This window comes from Lipotes vexillifer, unplaced genomic scaffold (genome assembly GCF_000442215.2).
Source record: "Lipotes vexillifer unplaced genomic scaffold, Lipotes_vexillifer_v1.1 scaffold216, whole genome shotgun sequence".
NCBI classification, from domain to species: Eukaryota; Metazoa; Chordata; class Mammalia; order Artiodactyla; family Lipotidae; genus Lipotes; species Lipotes vexillifer.
The window spans coordinates 1,035,430-1,057,477 of NW_006779100.1; the positions used below are offsets into that span (position 1 = coordinate 1,035,430).

Sequence of the window (22,048 nt, forward strand, 5' to 3'; positions counted from 1 at the left end):
GGACGGGGGTCTTAAGAGGAAGGGGCAGATTTGGGGGATCGAGGGAGAGAGTGAGGGGCTTACCCTAAGCTGTGTGGGGCGGTGTCGGGGATGTGATGGGGTCCGAGGTTGGGGGGAGTGAGGGACCAGAGCAAAAACCGAGGGCGTCACAGAGGGTAGTGAAGATTGAGAGAGTTGGGGGAGGTGGAGATTCTTTGGAAAACCTACCTTGTGGATGGAGAGCGATTTTAGAGAGCGTGAGGAAAATGTGTAGCAGTGACTTGGGGAGAGCTCAAAGTGGAGGCGGAATGGACAAGTGGAAGGGATGTACTAAGGAGAGACAGAGGAGTGGAGGAGTAGTAACGTTAACACTAAATGAATGGAAGTGATGTCAAAGTAGTCCTTAGTATCTCATATGATCTTGAACGCATTAAAAAATCATGTAGCGGGATCCCATTCTAGAGAGTTTGGATTTTAAGGTGAAGCTATGTTGGAAGGGCAAAAGAAGGAAAATGAAACCTCTGGGGGATGGGATACAAAAGTGTAGGGAAATGGAAAAACAGATTTAAAGAGAGAGAAGTGTAAAGGAGAAGCTAAATATACTTTTAAGTGACGGCAGTTATCTGCTCCATGGGGACCTGGTTATCAAAGATAAAGGAACGCCACATGGTTTCTCTACACCCTGGAACATATACAGAAAAAGATATAACCCACTGCCAGTGTGCAGGAGGACAGATAATCCTCAAGCTACTATTACTTCAGGTGCTTAATAAGTGCTTTTTGAGTCAGTGGGATTCCGTTTGAGTGGAATCAATTGAGTGAGTGGGATTTTTCAACATCACATTTGTTATTAATATATATTGTCATCCTAGTAACTCCCATGTTGCACAGAATCTGAAAATTACAACTGGTAGAATAGTGCTCTGATAACAGTGCCTTTGGATATTCTCATCATTAAGGATACTCAACATGCTTTAGGTTTTATACATTTAAAAATTCTTGTAGATTTTAAATGTAGGCCAGGCATCTTTTGTAGTGTAGTAGCAAATCTGGGAGCAAGATCTAGATATGGTGATCCTGATTTGACAAATGCTTTTTAAGGCCTTCCAATATATTCATTTTGATTTCCACTTGAAAACATCTGCATTATTCCTTCTGCTGTTTTGAAATAGAGGTTCTAATTCTAGGGCATATTTAAAAAGAGATTAAAGTATCTCTTATTATATGATTAATGTTGCAGCCAATTAAGATGTCATATGAATGAGACTATTGTTTAACTGCATCAAGGATTAAGAAACAGAGGTGATACTAAATGAATGAGCTTAGCACCTGGGAGAAGTGCTTATTACTTTCTCATGTGATATTGAGCACGTTAAAACAATTTAGTATGATGTCATCCTGAATGGTTTAGTATTGTTTCCAAACCTACATTCTTTTAAATTCTATGTCCAAAAATTTAAAGACAGAACATACTTTCCTATAACTTAGTGGAATTTGGTATGGGGTTTTGTTTTGTTTTTGAGGACCATTTGTCTTGTGCTTGAAACAGAAGACACTAAGAGAACATCCATTAGCTTAGGTTCTTAATGACATTGCCTTCAGACTAGACTGAGTAATGTCATACTGTTGTGAACTGAAATGTGTTTTGTGCCGGTGCCAGTTACAACAGCTTCTAGTTCTAAAAGCTTTAATTCTTCCTCAAAGCTAATTCTAGTGGGTTGTACGCATTTGGGTTTGTAGAATAAGTCCTCTGTCAACTTGCATTTTAAGGAAGGTCAGTGTTGCAAAAATGTGATCAAAATAAGCAGCTGCTTTTGTTTAGTGGTTAGGATATTTTTAGGGTTCCAGTCATTTTCAGAATAACTACATAAAATATATGGCTTTTCAGTCAAAGATTTTGAATCAGGGAAGGATGAGAGAGCAGAGAGGAAAGATGCTCCCTTTGTGTATATATATATATATTTTTTTTGCGGTACGCGGGCCTCTCACTACTGTGGCCTCTCCCGTTGCGGAGCACAGGCTCCTGACATGCAGGCTCACTGGCCACGGCTCACGGGCCCAGCCGCTCTGCGGCATGTGGGATCCTCCCGGACCGGGGCATGAACCCGTGTCCCCTGCATCAGCAGGCGGATTCTCAACCACTGTGCCACCAGGGAAGCCCCTTGTGTATATTTTTTACTTGCCAGTTTTGTTTCCTTTTGGCATAGGATTTTTAACAAAATTGATATGTAATTTACATACCATAAAATTCATACCTTAAAATATACAGTTCAGCAGTTTTAGTGTATTTGCAAAGTTGTGCAGCCGTCACCACTAATTCCAGAACATTTTCATCACCTCAAAAAGAAATCCCGTACCTGTTAGCTGTCACTCTTCCAGCCCCTGATAACCACTAAACTACTTTCTGTCTCTATTTGGATTTGCCTATTTTGGACACGTCATATAAATGGAACCATACTGTCTGTGGCCCCTTGTGGCTGGCTTCTTTGACTTAGGCGTAATGTTTTCAAGGTTCATCCATGAGGTAGCATGTAGCTGTACTTTAGTCCTTTTTGTGGCTGCATAATATTTGTTGTGTGGATATACCACATTTTATTTATCCATTCGTCAACTGATAGGTATTTGAGTTATTTTCACGTTTTGGCTCTTATGAATAATCTTGGTGTGAACATTCATGTACAAGTTTTCGTGTAGACATGTTTTCAGTTCTTTTAGTACTTAGGAATTGCTGGGTCGTGTGGTAACTCTTTGTTTAACCTTTTCAAGAACTCTTGGCATACTTTTAATCTTTGCTTTTGTTTCTTACCCTTTAAACATCTCTCATGAAATTTGCCTCCTGTTAGGAAATCATGGCTATGAAAATTTAGAAGGAACAGGAGTTTTTTACTGTCAATCTTTTAGTGTGAAAAACAACTGCCAGCATGTAGCAGTTTCTCTTCTTGTGGTTAAGTTTAAGCCCTACCCTCTGTCTTCAGAGAAAAGGAAGTTCTGTGTAGGAATGAAGGGTAGTCTGTAACTCTTACTGTTTGAATACGTTAAAGACTAGAGAGATGTTCGTTGTCTTCAGGAAATCAGATAATATTTACAGTCAGCCTGGAGTAACTGATGTTGAAATCATTAAGAACAGTTCTATATAGCTCCCTGGAATCCTTGGTATTAAGATGTAAATACCAAAGAAATTAACTTCAACCCTCCTTAAATACTCATTTGTTCATTTACTCAGTAAATATGCACTGGGTGCATTCTGTGGGTCAGAGATACTTCTGGGTCCTAGAAATACTGTGGGTAGGGAAACAGAGCATTGCTCTCACAGATTTACTCTTTCCTTTGGTGGCTAGTCATTAGACTCTTCCACCTAAAAACAAAACAAATAGGAAAAATCTAAATTCTTGTGTATTCATTTTTAGATTTCAGTTCCATTGTGTTGTTCATCCCTTGTTGATTTCTACAGGTTGACTTTCCTGCTTGTTGTAAGTAGAGATAGCTGATCAGGATGTCACGTAGTGTGTCAGCTGGCCAGTCAGATATGCCTCAAAGAGTGACACTAGTTTGATGACATTGCCACTGTCCAGGACCTAGTCTTTAAGCCTTGCAGGTCCGGAAGCTCCATGTTTGTACATTATCAAAGGGGGATTAGTTTGAGGTACTGGAGGTGCCAGCATTGAGAAATACCAATATTCTAGTCTGTGTACAGTTATAATTTACTCTAAAATGAACTGTTGGCCTTCATGTGCCTTTAATTAGTGTGATTCAGTGTCTGTAGGGGCGTTGACAAGAGCAAGTCTCTGCTCTTGCAGAGTAAAGGGCCAGATCCTGGTGCCTAATTAAGACACTGGTGAGGACCCTGCCCAGCTCTGGGCAGTGGTGTCCCTTTGATCGTTGCTACTACAAGTGTGGTCCACGACCGCAGCAGGGTCATCCTGACATGAGAGCTTGTGAAGAATGCAGGAATCAGGCCCCAACTAGACCTGGTGAATCATCATTAGGTGTGATGTGTATGCACATTAAAAATAGAGGCACAGTGCCTTAGAGGATACCATTAACTCTTCATCAGCTCTCTACCAATTTCTGTAGTTTATCCTGAACCGTAGGTGTGTTGTTGTAAACTGCTGTGGTTTATCCTCAAGATTAAAACGTTGTTTGAAATAGCATGGGTTTAGATAATTATGCAGTGACAGACAAGTGAATAATTGACGATCTCAAGCCAGCACTTGTCCTAGCGTGTCTTAACATCTGTATTGTGACAATTTGTCTCTCATAGTATTTTTTAAAATTTATTTTATTTATTTTTATTTTTGGCTGCGTTGAGTCTTCGTTGCTGCACCTGGGCTTTTTCTAGTTGTAGCGAGCGGGGGACCCTTCATTGCGGTGCACGGGCTTCTCATTGCTGTGGTTCTCTTATTGCGGAGCACGGGCTCTAGGCACGCAGGCCTCAGTAGTTGTGGCTCGCAGGCTCTAGAGTGCAGGCTCAGTAGTTGTGGTGCATGGGCTTAGTTGCTCTCTGCAGCATGTGGGATCTTCTCAGACCAGGGCTCGAACCTGTGTCCCCTGCCTTGGCAGGTGGATTCTCAACCACTGCGTCACCAGGGAAGCCGTCTCATAGTATTTTGTTTTCAATTTTTTAATAGTTGATTTCAGATAATTTTTTGAAGTTCTTATTAGGAACTTTGATATTCCTAATGTACAATACCAGGTTTTCCATAGATCATTATTCTCACAGGATTTGAAAACATGTAGCATACTAGTTAAAGACTGGAACAGATAGAGAACTCAGTGAGGGGAAAAAAGTTATTTCAGAAAACCAGGGCAGGAAGTCTTAGTAGCTCAGCAAAGAAAAGAAAGCTGTTATTGCTTCTTTTATCTCCCACTTCCCCTTCTGTTGCCCGTTTTCAAAACAGTCCAAAAAATCTGTTTGAAAATAATCTGTTACTGCAGTAGTACTTAAAATGCCCCTATTATAGTGTCCTAAGAAAAGGTTAAATCTGGAGCTGGGGAAAACCAAGAACAGATGAAATAATCTGAAAATCACCCATAATTCTACTCCTTACAGACAACCACTGTTAACATTTTGGTGTATCCTTCTAGACATATTATTTTGCCAAATTGAAAGACTACTGTATATGCAACTTTATATTTGTTGTTTTCTTTTGGTTAGCATTATATCATAAGCATTATGAAATATTTCCCACGTACAGTCTAATTTTTAATGCAGAGGTGAATATTACATAGGTACTTACGGAGCATTTGTTGGTGGTAGGCTGATAATGTATTGACTCAAGTATGCCAAAATACTGGAAGCAGAGCTCTGGAAGCAAAACTAAATAATCAACTACCAAGGGGAAAAAAAAGCTGCACATATATTTGTGTGCAAAAACCACATATTTACATTGGCTTTTCAGTCATCCTTTTTTAAGTCTTTTCACAAATTGTCTTTAAACACGACACTCTGAAAGCTGCTTGTTGAGTCCAAACCTCACTTGAAATGTAGGATATAAATGAGAATTTAAACAAGCATTCAGAATCTATAATGTTCGCCTCAAAAAGTGTGTGAGTGTCACAGAGGAACCCAGTTTCTCTCTGTATAGAATTTCTTTTTTCAATATAGAGTGTAATGTAAATTTAAATTTGATAGAGAAGAACTGTTCTTATTACTAGAAACCTGGTAAATAATATGGCTTAATTTGTGATCTAAAGCCAAACAAATGTAGGACAGACTTTTTAAAATTTTTATTTAAAAATTTTTTTGGCCGCACTGCATGACTTGTGGGATCTTAGTTCCCCAACCAGGGATTGAACCCAGGCCCCTGGGCCCTGGCAGTGAAAGTGCCGAGTCCTAAACACTGGACCACCAGGGAATTCCTGGGACAGGCTTTTATTTTTGAGGGGTATCCATGAATCATTTATATTTGCAGTTATTTTACTTTTTTTGCATTTGCCTCTATTAGGTGTGAGACCTTGAGAAACTTAACTTTCCTGATGCCTCACTTCCCTAGCTGTACAATGTAGATAAGGATAGTACCTACTTGGCCAGTGTGGGAATTAAAATGAGAAATGTATGTAAAACTTTTAGCACGATGCCTGGGACATATGAACTGCTTAATAAATATTAGCCATAGAAATAATACCACCAAATATTATTATTATTCAAGGTGACCTCCCCTACTTCTCCAACTGGTAACTTATTCTTTAAATGTCTCCTACTCTCTTTCCCAGCAGAATGACCTTTTTGAGCTCTGATGGCAGTTTGTGGCTGTCTCACTTACATAAGGACTTAATACTTTTTACTGTAGTTACATGTGCATGCAACTGTCTCCTTTACTAGAATGATAGTTTTTTGAGGTCAGGATCGTGCCTTATTCATCTTTATAACCCCAGTTCCTGGCACTAGACCTCAATAAATATAGAATGAATGCCTTTATGAATGTTGTGGGTGTGATTTTGCAGACATTCTTTTTAGATTGTTCGTAGTCTTGATTATAGGCACCCTGTTCACTAATGCAGATAATCAAGAATTAAACATTTGTTTTATCATGATTTGGTTATTTGTCACTACATAATAAACTATGCCAAAGCATAATGGCTTAAAAGGCAACCATTTGCTTAGTATTCGGGGGATTAACCAGGGCTCAGTTGGGCAGTTCTGATTTTGCTGGCAGCTCTCATGTAATTGCAGTCAGATGGCAGCTGAGGCTGGAATGTTCCAGATAGAACATTTACTTACCTGTTTGGAGCCTTAAGTAGTAGCAGGACTCAGCTGGAATGCTGGCGGGGCTGAGCCTGGATGCCAAGCTCTCTCCCTCCCACACTTTTCCTCCCCCCGCCACTCTTCTTCCCCTTCCACTTGTTCTCTCAAGAAAGATAGCCATGCGTCATCTTCTATTTTTTTTTTAGATTAATTAATTTATTTTTGGCTGCGTTGGGTCTTTGTTGCTGCGCGCGGGCTTTCTCTAGTTGTGTTGAGTGGGAGCTGCTCTTCATTGCGGTGCGTGGGCTGCTTGTTGCGGTGGCTTCTCTCATTGCGGAGCATGGGCTCTAGGCACACGGGCTTCAGTAGTTGTGGCTCGCAGGCTCTAGAGCACAGGCTCAGTACTTGTGGTGCACGGGCTTTGTTGCTCCACGGCATGTGGGATCTTCCTGGACCAGGGCTTGAACCCATGTCCCCTGCATTGGCAGGCAGATTCTTAACCACTGAGCCACCGGGGAAGCCCCGATAGCCGTGCTTCTTACACAGTGGCTCAGGAACCCCTGCAGTGCAGAAGCAGAAGTTGCCAGGTAGTCTTAAGGCTGAGGCCTGGAGCTGGCACAGCTCAGTTCCACTCTAACGATGCACATGTGACTGCATTGCTAGTCACCAGCCCAGCCTCCTGTCCAGGGGAGAGGTCTGCATGAGGATATGAGTACCACAAGGCATGGTTCCTGGTTCATTGGGGCCATTAATGTAACAGACTACCAAGTAATATAATCAAGATTTTCTTTTTGAAAGTTTTAATAAGCATGTTTCATAAAAACATAACTGTAGGGACTTCCTTGGTAGTCCAGTGGTTAAGACTCCATGCTGCCAATGCAGGGGCCCGGGTTTGATCCCTGGTCAGGTAACTAGATCCTGCATACCACAACTAAGACCCAGTGCAGCCAAATAAATAAATGAATATTTTTTAAAAAAACAGAAAGCCTAACTGTAAGAGACAAGAAGGAAATGTAGCAGCACATATGAGTCCATACACAAAGCAGACAGTTCAGATTTCCTGCCACTTGACTAGCTTTCCATCGGGTTGTGGCAGAATTTAAATGAGACCATGGGTTTAAGTTCCTGGTACACAGTAGGTGTTCAGTAGGTGGGAGCTGCTCTTGTATTGTTATTATTGCCGTTATTATTTTTAATGACTAATATCTTGGTGTCAGTGTGAAGACACATAGCTCATGCAGTACATTTCATATGAACTGAGAAGAAACATTTTGGTTAGCATCTTCAATTTCAGTTGACCTTTTTATCTTTGTCTTTTATTTTTGATCCCTATGTTCGTTTTAGCTAATAGTGTGTAAAGCCAGTCTCTAACTTTAAAATAGTTTTAGTTAGTTTCCTGTAAGCAAAACAATTGGGAAAATAAATTCTTAGATTACCCTTGGAGGATAAAAATTCTTTTCTTCTATAAAGTCATGAAAATGCATGTTTCAGAGGAGGTAGAGGAGATTCCAGTTACTTAATTTCCTGAAACACACACGTGTTAGGTTGTGTTATATTATAGATAGAGCAACTATATATTGCCACTGAAGACCAGAGGTGTCTTAAATCAGATTCTAGGTAGGTTTTATGACATTTTAGTAGCTAAACTCTAGAGGAAAATATCAGTCACTGTTGTCTTGGAGGGCTGTGAAGTTTATATTTTCTAGGCTTTTGCATGGCTTAGTATTGATGTATAATCTTGATGACTTTTTGGCATTTTGAGAACTTATCCTCATGTTAAAACTTTAAAAATACAGTTGCTTTAGAATTAGAGTCAACTGCAGTGGAAACTTTGTAAATAAGATTTAATGGTCTGTTACAGGAGAGGTTTTAGTAGAAAATTCGTTCTGAATATTGTTAATCAACATAAACAATGTATATTACAGTTTCCCTTCTGAGACCTTGAGTTGTGTATCATTTGTATTTTTCTTAAATTTACTTTGTTACAAACCGTCACAGTTGTTTTGCCCTGAGTGGTTGTCTACCACATTTTTTTTTTTTAACGTCTTTATTGGAGTATAATTGCTTTACAGTGTTGTGTTAGTTTCTGCTATATAACAAAGTGTATCAGCTATATGTATACATATATCCCCATATTCCCTCCCTCTTGCATCTCCCTCCCTTGTACTGTTGGTGGGAATGTAAATTGATACAGCCACTATGGAGAGCAGTATGGAGGTTCCTTAAAAAACTAAAAATAGAACTACCATATGACCCAGCAGTCCCACTACTGGGCATATACCCTGAGAAAATTCATAATTCAGAAAGACGCATGCACCCCAGTGTTCACTGCAGCACTATTTACAATAGCCAGGACATGGAAGCAACCTAAGTGTCCATCGACAGATGAATGGATAAAGAAGATGTGGCACATATATCCAATGGAATATTACTTAGCCATGAAAAGAAATGAAATTGAGTTATTTGTAGTGAGGTGGATGGTCCTAGAGTCTGTCATACAGAGTGAAGTAAGTCAGAAAGAGAAAGACAAATACCATATGCTGACACATATATGGAATCTACCACATGATTCTTTATGCAAGGACAAGAAATACACATTGCAGCAGGAAATGTCTTCAGCCAATACATAATTTACCGGTTTACGGGAATGCTTTAAAATGGGGTCTGTAAGCACTAACCAGCTTGGTGTAGTGGACAGACCATGGTCCTTGGAGTCGCACTGTTTCTGGCACTGGGAAGCCGTGGGGAAGTTATTTGACTTCCTTGAGCTTTACTTTCTTCAACGTAGACAATACAGACCTACCTCTCAGAGTTGTTGGGAAGATTGAGTGAGCTATAACAGTGAGCACACTGGACCATGGTACCACCTCAAATATGAAGAAATTCACTCAGCAGCAAAGTTCGCCTTTTAAAATTAGTTTTATTAAAAGCCGAGTGAATGAACTTGATTAGTTACATGATTCAATTAAAGGTGGCTGTGGCTTTGAATTATGAACTGTTTCAGGGAGAAGAAAATGATGCCAAGGTAGTGTCAAGTTTTGAACAGCAGTGGTCCGGAATCTGAACAAAAAGGAGTCAAATGTACAATGAAATTGCGGGAGGTGGATTTGGAAATGGATTCTCCCTTCGCTGGCCCTCTCACTGCTTTGTGCTCACACACTTCCTTTTTTTCTGAGGTTCTGAAACAAAAACAAAACGTAGTGGAGCTCTGCAGCAGTTGAAGGAGCTTTTGAATTCTTCCTAAAGAGGAAATTGACTTTACCTAACTAATGCACTTCCTGTGTGTGCGGTGTCCGCTGAAGAGGGAGATAGGACCTCACTGGTACAGCGCTCGACTGCAGAATTTCCTCCCGGTGGTGAGGGTGCGCCAGCACATTGTCTTCATTTACTCTGCTATCTGTAAGGCCGGTATGAATCACCTGGGGATCTTGTTACCAATGCAGCTTCTGATCCAGTAATTCTGGGTGGCGCCTGAGATTTTGCATTTCTAACAATATTCCAGGTGAGATATATCAAAATCATAAGGCATTCTTTTCCTGGTTCTTTTTTAAAGGTCTTAAAAACATACACGATTAACTTAATTTCATTGAACATTTATTTGCTAGGTGCTATGTGTGTTAGGGCCTGATTCTCAAGGATCCCACAGTTGGTGATGCACCAGATCAAGGAGATTTTGAATATACCCGCCCCCTGATTTTTTTTAAACTTCAACTTGGGTTTAGAAGTTCTGTAGTAACTTTACAGAGATTAGTTAACAATTAAATTAGGATTTCTCTTTTTCTTTATGATTTAAGAAATTCACTTACCACACAAATACCATCATAACTTACATTAATGTCAAAAGGGGAAAAAAATTGTTTCTGTGATCTCCTCACCCCAGCCAATCATACCATTTTTTTTTCCTGTGTTTCTTTGTAGTCCTTAGACGTGGACATCTTTTGTTTTTACATGGTTGTGAACATTTCTGGACAACAGTTTTGTATTGTTTTTAATTTTAGTGTTAGAGAATAGAAAGTTTTCTAAATGTCTCTATTAACTGTTGAAATATTGTACTTTATCCATATTTTGATATGTTCTTGGTGTATTTTTCTTGGAGGTCAAATGCTCTTGCTAAGATCAAGTTAGCAAAGGGTTAGGGTAGTAAACATAACATGTCTTAGGAAACTAATAAAATATCAGCAAAGTAAAGTATGAGTTTGCTTTAATTCAACTGAATGTTTGGCTTATAGTTAGAATTTTCCTGTTAAGTGAGAAAAAGTGAATTGTGTGTTATCTGTATTCTTAAAAAAAAAAAATCCAGTGTCTATATAGACAACTGACTTGTTTTCAGGATATCTGTGAGATGTAAAGATTTTCCTGTTATATCTTCTAGAACAGCAGTTCTTAATCTGGGCTCTGTGGACCTAGGGTGGTGTCTCAGAGTGTGGGCTGCAGAGTCACAGGTGTGCTTGTGAAAAAGAACTCTGCCCATACGCTCCTCCAGCCCCTTCTCCAAGCTGGTTCTGGGATGGAGCCCTGCCATCTAAACTATAACAGGATGCAATTGTATGATACGTGATTCTTCTGCAAAGCAAGTTTCAGAATTACTGCTGTGAGCGAGCCATGGTTGGGATCTGAGGGAATTTGCAATCTCTGAAATTGAATAAATGTCTTTTGGGTACAGTTTATTCATTTTTCTGGGAAGAAGGTTCATAAACCTCTCAATTGAGGACCGTGACTGAAAAAGGATGAAGTCATTGTCCCAGAAGGTGTGTTTTTCCTGAACATCTGTCTTCTGCCTCCTCTGAACCTTTTGGATTGTGAATAAATTCTTAGTTTTCTTTTACCATAATGAGGGCATGTTGTCCATGAAGTGATTTTTTTTGTATTGTGTTTTTTTTTATAGCTGTTCTTCCTTTTTTTATATAAATTTATTTATTTATTTGGCTGTGTTCTGTCTTCGTTGCGGTGCGCAGGCTTCTCATTGCAGTGGCTTCTCTAGTTGCAGAGCACAGGCTCTAGGTGCGCGGGCTTAAGTAGCTGTGGTATGTGGGCTCAGAAGTTGTGGCTCGTGGGCTCTAGGGCGCAGGCTCACTAGTTGTGGTGCACGGGCTTAGTTGCTCCGCAGCATGTGGGATCTTCCCGGACCAGGGCTCGAACCTGTATCCCCTGCTTTGGCAGGCGGATTCCTAACCCCTGCGCCACCAGGGAAGTCCCTGTATTGTGGTTTTTTAATCTACTGTTTCTTTATTGCTTTTCAGTAAAATGAATTTTAATCTCTTAATTTAATTTTTTTTTGGTACTGAAATGTATAATTTCTAAGAACTACTTTGTGCAGATAATATTTATTTCTAACATTTATTTATTGAGAACAAGTGTGCCCGTTATTTTACCAAGTGCGGTACATAGACTATTTTTATTTAATCCTTGCAACAACTCCATGAAGCGAGCATTGTTATACTCATTTGACAAATAAGGGAATTGAGGCATGGTGTGTTTAATTAACTTAGCCAGATTGACATAGTTGTGAATGATGGGACCATTCTGTCTCACCTGAAGGCCAACTCTGTGGAATTCTGCAAGTTTGTACAAATGAATCACATTTGGTTTATCATTGAATGGAAGGTGATGGTTGTGTAGTGCCTTGAGATTATTAGGGGTGATGCCTGTGGATTAGCCTCTTCTAGAGATTCTGATTCCGAATTTTTATGTTATTTCTTTTCAGATCAAAGAGAGTGCATCCCAGACGAGAGATGTCCTCAAACAGCATTTTAACGATTTGAAAGGAACCCTTGGGAAGCTCCTGGATGAGCGATTGGTGACCCTTTTGCAAGAGGTGGACACCATTGAACAGGAGACCATTAAACCACTAGATGACTGCCAGAAGCTGATAGAGCACGGAGTTAACACTGCAGCGGACTTAGTCCAAGAAGGTGGGGAGGGCTTCCTTGGTGGCGCAGTGGTTGAGAGTCTGCCTGCTGATGCAGGGAATGTGGGTTCGTGCCCCGGTCCGGGAGGATCCCACATGCCTCGTAGCGGCTGGGCCCGTGAGCCGTGGCCGCTGAGCCTGCGCGTCCGGAGCCTGTGCTCCGCAACGGGAGAGGCCGCATCAGTGAGAGGCCCGCGTACCACAACAAAAAAAAAAAAAGAAAAAAAAGAAGGGGGGGAGTCCAGGGAGCCCGTTAAATGCAGCACATTCAGATTGACACTGCTGGTATCTCAGGGTTCCAGCAGGCTTCTTGCCATCTGTCGTGTGCTTAGGCTATTCGTACCTTGGGACAGTTTGTGATGTAGGATGACAGGTGTACAGTGAGGTATCCTAGGGTAAATGCAATTAATGTACTAATTATAATCATTTACAAAATAAGGAGTAAATTATAATCATTTACAAAATAAGGAGTAAATTATAATCATTTACAAAATAAGGATTTTTCTCATGGTTCTGTTAATGCAGTGATTTTACGGTCATCTTGAGTCTGTTCACATATTTTTCGGAGTGTCAATAGTCTATAGGATTTAATGCCATCGTTCTTTTTAGAGAGTAACGAGTGAGAGAAACACACACGATGAGAGAGATCTAAGACCTTATGGGAGCACAGAAGCGGAAATGCTTGCCTCTGGAAGAGTGTAGGATGGCTTTCTATAGGAGGAGTTCAACCGAGGCTTGAAGAAATTCATCAAGCAGACAAAGGAAGAAAAGGAGGTCACAGCACGACTGGAAGCAGAAATAACGTCAAGAGTAAAGTGAACGGCATGTCTAGGAGGCATTGAATGCATTAGTTTAGGCAGCAGAGTTACACAGTCAGATTTGCATTTTTAAAAAACGACACTGCCCACAGTTTGGAGACTGTGTTAGAGGTTGTAAGGAAGTAAAAGTGACCGATGAGGAAGTTGTGGCAGCAGTCAGATAGGAAGCAATGGAGATGGGACAGGTGAAGATGAAGCAGAGCTGGTTTTAAGATTTTTCGGAGGGACTTCCCTGGTGGCGCAGTGGTTAAGAATCTGCCTGCCACTGCAGGGGGCATGGGTTCCATCCCTGGTCTGGAAAGATCCCACGTGCCGCGGAGCAATGAAGCCCGTGTGCCACAACTACTGAGCCTGCACTCTAGAGCCCGTGAGCCACAACTACAGAGCCCACGCGCCACAGCTCCTGAAGCCCATGCACCTAGAACCCATGCTCTGCAACAAGAGAAGCCACCACAATGAGAAGCCTGTGCACTGCAAGGAAGAGTAGCCCCTCATTCACCTCAACTAGAGAAAGCCCACATGCAGCAACAAAGACCCAGCGCAGCCAAAAATGAATGAATGAATGACTGAGTGAATAAATATAAAATTTAAAAAAAGATATTTTGGAGATAGAATTAATGGTGATCTTACTGAGCCATAAGTGTTGATTATTGGTGATTGCCTGTTTATAGGCTGGAGGAGAAAGAGAAGAATTTAAGATGACCCAACCCAGCGTGATTTTAGACGACCGGTGAATTATGCCGTTGATTGACACAGAACATGAAGTGGGAGGGTGGGTAGTTAGACAGTTGGTTTGGGGTATGTTAGTTCAAGGTGCCGGAGATGCCAGGAGTTGGGAATGTGGGTGTGATGCTTAGGAGAGAGATCGTACCTTGAGATGTCAATATGGCAGTGAATGGTGTGTATGTCACCTCTGAATACATGGGAATAAGTAAAATCATCAAGAGGTAGTGTACAATATGAGAAGAGAAGGCTACAGAAGGTGGGACTCTGAGGGACGTCAGTATTTAAAGGGGCGTTGAGGAAAAAGGATCCAGGGAAGGAGACTGAATACCATTGTTTCTTTGATGAGTGCTGTGAGTGGCATAGGGTAAAAAGTGTGCGTGGCTGGCTCCCAGCTCTTGTCACTCCAGCTGGAAGTTAGTCCCCTTTTTGGTCCCACTTAGTATATAGTACTAATGTTATCTGTACACACTAATTACATTTTTGTCTTATCTTCAAGGAGAAGTGTTTATTGGCCACTGACAATAACAGTGCCTTTGAGAAAATTATTTTTAGCAGGACTTCAGAATGTCTTTCCCTGGGCGCTTAGCATTTGGAAACAAACTCAGCAGCAGTTCAGCACAGGTCAGGAGTGTATACCAATCACCACGAAGCCTGACCAATGTTTTTATTTTAGAAAATAAATCCTTTGAGGCACATACATGCTTGTTGCAGCATCTGATTTTTTTTTAAATACTTCAGAAATGTTTTAAATTTCAAACTTTTTCCTCCCCTCCCTTCCCAAGGGATTAAAAACTTATTTATGAAATTTTTAGGATTTTGAGGCAGTGTTCAGTGTGTCTGTTTTCCTTTTGGTAAGGGGGGAAGGTCATGTCATATGCTCAAAACACTTGAGTAACTCCAGGGTATACTGAGATGGAAAACAGTTCTAGTAGTGTTCTTTAGGGCTGTGGAAGGACAGAGATGTTGATCATTTTCTTATGACTTTATATAATATTTCCTTTATATGACCCTTCACCCTGTTGCTTGTGTCAGGATAATATTTGCACTGACTCCTATTGGAGTTGATAAAGATTCTGTAGGGGAGATGGGAAGAGGTCCCTGGGACTTATGCCTTGCATAAAATTGGTTGACAAACCAAGTTTCCATTTGTAGAGCAGAATCTTTCATCTCTGGCAGAATGTTGTCATTGTGTATCCCCTTCCTCTTGCGTTTAACCTTAAAGTCGTTTCTAAAATAGTTTCTTATTTATTTATTTGTTTATTTTTGGCTGCATTGGGTCTTCATTGCTGCATGCGGGCTTTCTCTAGTTGTGACGAGCGAGGGCTACTCTTCGTTGTGGTGCACTGGCCTCTCATTGCGGTGGCTTCTCTTTGTTGCGGAGCACGGGCTGTAGGCGTGCGGGCACAGTAGTTGTGGCACGCAGGCTCAGTAGTTGTGGCGCACAGGCTTAGTTGCTCCACGGCATGTGGGATCTTCCCAGGCAGGGGCTTGAACCCGTGTCCCCTGCATTGGCAGGCAGATTCTTAACCACTGCGCCACCAGGGAAGTCCCTAAAATAGTTTCTTCGTTTACTTTTGGGGAATTTGTGACATCACTTAAGAATTGTTTTCAAGAGAACCAGAGACCCACTTAGACACGGGTTGTGTTGCTTAGTTTATAATGTGACCATTTTCCCTGTACTAGTTCTCTTATTCCTGATTGTAGGTGAGATCGCCATTCTGGGTGGTGTAGGAGAACAGAATGAAAAACTGTGGAGCTTTACCAAAAAGGCCTCACACATCCAGTTGGACAGGTAAAAGAGTTAGTGTCTCTTGGGCTTAAGCTGTCCGCTTTTCTTTTTTTCTTCTCGCCTGTTAAAAATTCGGATTCAGGGATATAGAAAATGTTCCTCAAGTTTTCACTGCCCATTACCAGTATTACTAGTATGAAATAGTTGTGATTGTAATCTCTGGTATAGAATTACCGATTTTCTGCAATCCTAATGTGTAAGAGAATTGTTAATTTAAAAAAATCTGAACAAAGTCATAGCTCAAACAACAAAGTCCTACTGTGTAGCACAGGGAACTATATTCAATATCCTGTGATAAACCATAATGGGAAAGAATATAAAAAAGAATATATATATATATATTTATAACTGAATTACTTTGCTGTACAGCAGAAATTAACACAACATTGTAAATCAACTACACTTCAATTAAAACAAACAAAACGGAGTCATAGCTCAGTAAACCAGATCTTTTGCTATAAACTTGACAATTGTGATCCTACCCATTTTCTCTCGTTCCTTTTATTTATTTGGGAAGAGAATTTTGATGTAATATCTTGCAAAACCCCCACTGCCATTAGCATTATTTACTGGGGGCTTCTGCACTGTTACAGTATGTGACTGATCTACAGTATTTTTTGTTGGGGAATTCCGTGGCAGTCCAGTGGTTAGGACTCCACGCCTTCACTGCTGAGGGCCTGGGTTTGATCCCTGGTTTGAGAACTAAGATCCCACAAGCTGTGCAGCATGGCCAAAAATAAATAGATAAAATATTCCTTGTTATTTTTTTAAAAGTTGAGATATAGTTGATTTACAGTGTTGTATACATTTCAGGTGTACAGCATAGTGATTTGCAGTTTTTCAAGGCTATACTCCCTTGTATTTTTAACTCTCAGTTAAAAGCCTTATAAACACATGAGCTTTGTTTCCTCAGCTTACCAGAGGTGCCTTTACTGGTTGATGTGCCTTGCTTATCTGCTCAGTTGGATGACTCAATTCTTAACATAGTGAAAGACCATATTTTCAAGCATGGAACGGTAGCATCTCGCCCACCAGTACAGATAGAAGAATTGATAGAGAAACCTGGAGGCATCATCGTACGATGGTGTAAGGTACGTAATTCAGGATTGTAGAAATGGCTTCGGCAGTATGGATTTGAGATTTGGGGGCCTTTACGATTTTGTTTTATTAGTTGCCTTTGAATATTCTCTTCATGAACAAAAGTGCCCTTTGCTTTACAACTAAGGTCACAGGGAACTTGAACTGAGGTAGCTCTTCCAGTTGGGATAAACAGTTTCGAAGGTACTTTACAAAATCTTTGTATCGAAATGTTGTTTCCCATCACATATTTCCCAAACTTAACTCTTGGTGACTTGAGGATCGTTCAGAATTAGAAAAGTCAGAAGGTGATAGTGAATATTGGGTGTTGGATATTTTTCTGTTCAACACTGAACTAATACCTCTGAAATAAAGTTTTAAAGTATGGTTTTTTCACGCTCTTAGCATTGCCAAGAATTTTGTGTATTAAATCATATTATGCGTGTGAATTACCATATTTTAGATAAAAACCATGTCCAGATGAGTCATGATGTCTTGGCTGTTGACAGATAACATCATTCAGAGGTGGGTGGTCAGCTTCTGGAAACTATTTTCTTTTTTTCTTTTTTTTTTTTTTTTGCGGTACGTGGGCCTCTCACCGTTGTGGCCTCTCCTGTTGCGGAGCACAGGCTCCGGACATGCAGGCTCAGCGGCCATGGCTCACGGGCCCAGCCGCTCCGCGGCATGTGGGATCTTCCCAGACCGGGGCACAAACCCGTGTCCCCTGCATTGGCATGTGGATTCTTAACCACTGTGCCACCAGGGAAGCCCTGTCTTCTATTAATTTTAAGGAGTCCTTTATATATTTCAGATACTAGCTCTCTCTTGGTTATATGAATAATGTAGTTTTGGGATACTTGTCTTTGAATTTTGAATGTCTTATCTTTGGCATTAATTGTTTAGAAGTCATGCCATTGCTTCAGAGGAAGCACATTTTTTTCACATCAGACTGGGGTTATAAAACACATGGTTCAATAAGGAAAAGAAGGGAAATAATAATGGCACGTTTCCTCTGACCTTCCTGAGAAGAATCCGTATTCAGCATGTGGGCCTGTATGCTTGGCCCCAGATGCCCCCATTCAAAGTTCCTAAGTAGTGATGCTGAGAGAAGTTATTCTCTGACTTCTGCCTAACGTAAAGCCTTTCTCCTCAGGTGGATGACGACTTTACCGCCCACGATTACAGGCTCCAGTTCCGTAAATGTACTTCCAGTCATTTTGAGGACGTGTATGTAGGCTCTGAAACTGAATTCATAGTGTTGCACATAGATCCCAATGTTGATTATCAGTTCAGAGTCTGCGCCCGAGGAGATGGCCGACAGGAGTGGAGTCCTTGGAGTGTCCCCCAGATAGGTCATTCCACGCTGGTGCCTCATGGTATGCTGTTGCCTTCTCACTCCTGAAGCTTAACTGTGTATGAGTACACGTATCCTGTGCTAAAGGCAGCACACTGACAACCCTTTTTCCTAAGGATAAACCCTGAATTGATGGAGAATAACATGGAATATGTCTTTTACTTCCTGCTCAAATTACTTCATGTGAATTTTGAGAAATTTTCATTCGTTCTTATCTTCAGAGTCCCCGAATAGTGCCAGGCAGGATTATAAGCATCCCTAAAACCAAAGAGTTTAAATATTGCATTAGAAGACTGCAATATTTGACCCAAACCTTCAACGTATATCTTGATAGAGGCTTTTTCTTAGAAGTCTTATGATCCAAAATTGACCTCTCCTATATAACTTTTTTTAAAGATTTAGAAAAAAAAAAAAAGATTTAGACTCGGTTAATTACTTCTTAATCAGATTGGAATAAGCTCAAACGTGATTTTATTAGGTAAGAGATAACACTTATTTGATCTTCCTTGCCAAAAATGTGTAGGAAGAGACTAAAATCTTTCTTGTGATTTGTAGGATTGACCATGACACCCTGTCACTGAATTTTTCCTTTCATTGAACTTGCCCATGAACCCTAAGTAGCGTCTTCCACTTCCAAGTTTTATTTAATGTGTCTGTGTTGAAGATATTCCCCAAAAGATTCTAACAATTAACAATATCTTTGCTTTTTAAAAAGAGTGGACAGCTGGCTTTGAGGGGTACAGTCTGAGCAGTCGAAGAAACATAGCGCTTCGGAATGATGCTGAATCGTCCGGTGTTCTCTACTCCAGCGCTCCCACTTACTTCTGTGGGCAGACATTAACATTCAGGCAAGTGGATATTAAAAGATCTTCTGTCATGCCTTAGGCAGTAAGTGAAGTATACAGAGCATCCATGAGCTTCAGATCAAAACAGTCCTGAGTTTATTCCGTCATTTCTAGGTAGTGTTACTTTGGAGCAATTTACTTATTTCTCTTTGCTTTGCTTTTCTTGTGTGTATTCACAGGGTTATTATGAGCATGAACTAAGATATGGGTGTAAAATGCCTTGCTTCTGCCTGATAAATAGTGTGTATTCACTGTGTTTACGTCTTCTTTCTTCTTGGTAAATAGAATACCTCTCAAAAAGGAATCTTAAGCGTTCAGAGGTCCCCAATTTTTTTTTTCTTTGTGAATCAATAAGAGCAAGTATCTGTGAGATACAACCTATCAGAGTAAACATACTATATATATAGTCTCTATAAAATAAAATTGAAAGCATGCCTTTCCTGCCGCCAGTTAATTTTCTATTTCTTCATCCATTTCTTCCTGTATTAGAAAAATTTCCTTTTTCTTGTTTTCATGTTGTTTGAGATGTGTTCTCTGTGGTCCTATTTCTAAATAGCTTTTCCTAAAAACCAAAGCCCAAACTTTGATTTGGAAAAGTGAAGCTTGTCTGATGTTCACCATACACACCTCAGTGTAGCAAACTCTGCTCTAAGTTTTAAGTTGTGAGATCATAGGATTTTATTGTGAATGCTTGTTCCAAGTTCCTCTTGGTCTCAGTCCCTTGTTGTATAAGGCATGGAGTGTATCTGAAAGTTTTATCTAAGCTAGTGTTGCCATGTTCTCCACCAGCCAAGTCATTTGAACTGGCAGCATGATCAGAATGCACTAGTTTATGCTTTGTCTCTTTTTTTTTTTTTGGCGGTACGCAGTCCTCTCACTGTTGTGGCCTCTCCTGTTGCTGAGCACAGGCTCCGGACGTGCAGGCTCAGCGGCCATGGCTCACGGGCCCAGGCGTTCCGCGGCATGTGGGATCTTCCCAGACCGGGGCACGAACCTGTGTCCCCTGCATCGGCAGGCGGACACTCAGCCACTGTGCCACCAGGGAAATCCCATTTGTCCCTTTTTTTTTGGACGTATCCAGAATGTGTTTATTGGGATGGTTTCCCATTCATCTTGATTCCCGGGGCTTTTAGTGCTGCTTCCATCTGAAGGAGCACCCTCTGTAAGCCTTGCTTTTCCTCCTGTAGACGGGCAGAGGACGGTAGAGCAGCCAACACACAAAACTACTGTTTGTGCATGGCTAAAGACGGTGGTGATTTTATAGCATCCTGGGCATTTCACATCCATGAAATAGGAGCTGGGGCTCTGCACCAGGCGCTTCTTCTTGTGTTGCCTCTTCTCCTCTTCTGGAGAGGGATGAAGGAGCTCCTTTGCGAGAGGCATGTTCTCGTGGGGAGGTCGTCACTGTCAGAAACCTTTTCTCATGTTTGACACCTCCTCTCACCCCTTACGTTATGAAAAAAGAATAACTTAATAACCAGAAAAAACTAACAGAGGAATGAGGAGTCTGGTACCTAACATCTATTTAATTATTCCCCAGGTAATCAGGAGTTTTCTGTACTAACAAACCTCTTCTCTGCTGATGTCCCTTGTTTATAGAAATACTCCCATTAGTGAGTCTGCTGAGAACAGGGTACTTCTGTATAATGATGGGACTTCCTGAGTTAACAGATTCAGGCCAGATACCTCAGATCATAATAAGAATAATAATCATAGTATTACTAATTGCAGTTAATATTTAAATTGCATTTACTATGTGCCAGGTACTGTTCTGAGCACTTTACTTATATTAACTCATTTGATTCTCACAATAACCCAATGAAATAGGTGTAGTTACCCATTTTAGGGATGAAGATACTGAGGCACAGAGAAGTGAAGTCATTTACCCAGTGTCACATAACTAGTAAGTGGCAAAGCTAGGATTTAAACCCAGTCTGGCTCCAGTAATTTTAACCACTGGTCTGTATTGCTTCTCATTTGTCTTTTTTCATGGGAGAGTAAACACGATTTGAGTTAGTGTGGAAATGCATAGTTTCTCCGCTACTGTATCCTCAGCTCTTTTCCTTTTCTCTCTTCTATGATTTTTATCCCTGGGTGATGGTGATCTGATGCTCTTTTTACTTTTAGCTTCTCCCTCTGTGAACACAGGGGAAGGGCCGATAGATGACCTACTTAGGTTTGTTTCTTAAGTCATTCAATAAATGTTTATAGATTACGACATTGGAAATTACACACATTGATTTAAACCCACGTACTGTCTGTGGACAGTACGACACTTAGTCGGCCTCAATAAACCATTAGTTCCTCCCTCCTCCTCCCAAGGGGCCCCCCTTGGTAGGGTGATTAACTGAAACTTATTTAAGCTTGGTATTATGTTAGCAGACCGTTGCATTTTTGTCATTTTTCCTTTGAATGTGGATTGAAAATGTTTTCTTCCCTTGTTTAAAGGAATTTCAGGCATCGGCAGTTAAGGCAGAGGATGTGAATGGTGTGTTTGTATGGGGCACCTTCATGCATGGGGTTGGGGGCAGATAGGCCTGCTTGAATCAAGGTAAACTTTATTCAGCTTTTTGAGGGCCTCATAGTCAGAAGGGAGATTATACTCCTGCAGGCCCTGCCCTGTTGCTCAGCCCAGTCGATCCCTGCTGAAGTTTCTGGAATGCTTAGAACTGCTGACACCAAAGGAACCTGTTACTGGCCGGGTTTTAACAGTCTCTAGAGCCCAGTCTCATGTGGTGCCCGGGTCTGCTAGCAACCCCCTCCTTCCAGGCCTCTCTCTGGTTTCCTGTCTTGAACACGCCTGCTTTCCCTTGCTTCTAAGATTTCCCAATCTTACTATTTTTTTTTTTTTTTTTTTTTTTTTTTTT

The 22,048-nt window shown here is 40.8% G+C and overlaps 1 protein-coding gene across 1 annotated transcript in view; it reads left to right on the plus strand.

Annotated features, from left to right (window-relative positions):
* CRLF3 (cytokine receptor like factor 3) overlaps positions 1 to 22,048 on the plus strand; it is a 34,774-nt gene that overhangs the window by 421 nt on the left and 12,305 nt on the right. Inside the window, exons 2-6 of the mRNA XM_007452383.1 lie at positions 12,369 to 12,576; positions 15,821 to 15,908; positions 16,819 to 16,996; positions 18,136 to 18,358; positions 19,052 to 19,184. Coding sequence (XP_007452445.1) covers positions 12,369 to 12,576; positions 15,821 to 15,908; positions 16,819 to 16,996; positions 18,136 to 18,358; positions 19,052 to 19,184 — 830 coding nt within the window. The remainder of the gene's footprint in view (positions 1 to 12,368; positions 12,577 to 15,820; positions 15,909 to 16,818; positions 16,997 to 18,135; positions 18,359 to 19,051; positions 19,185 to 22,048) is intronic.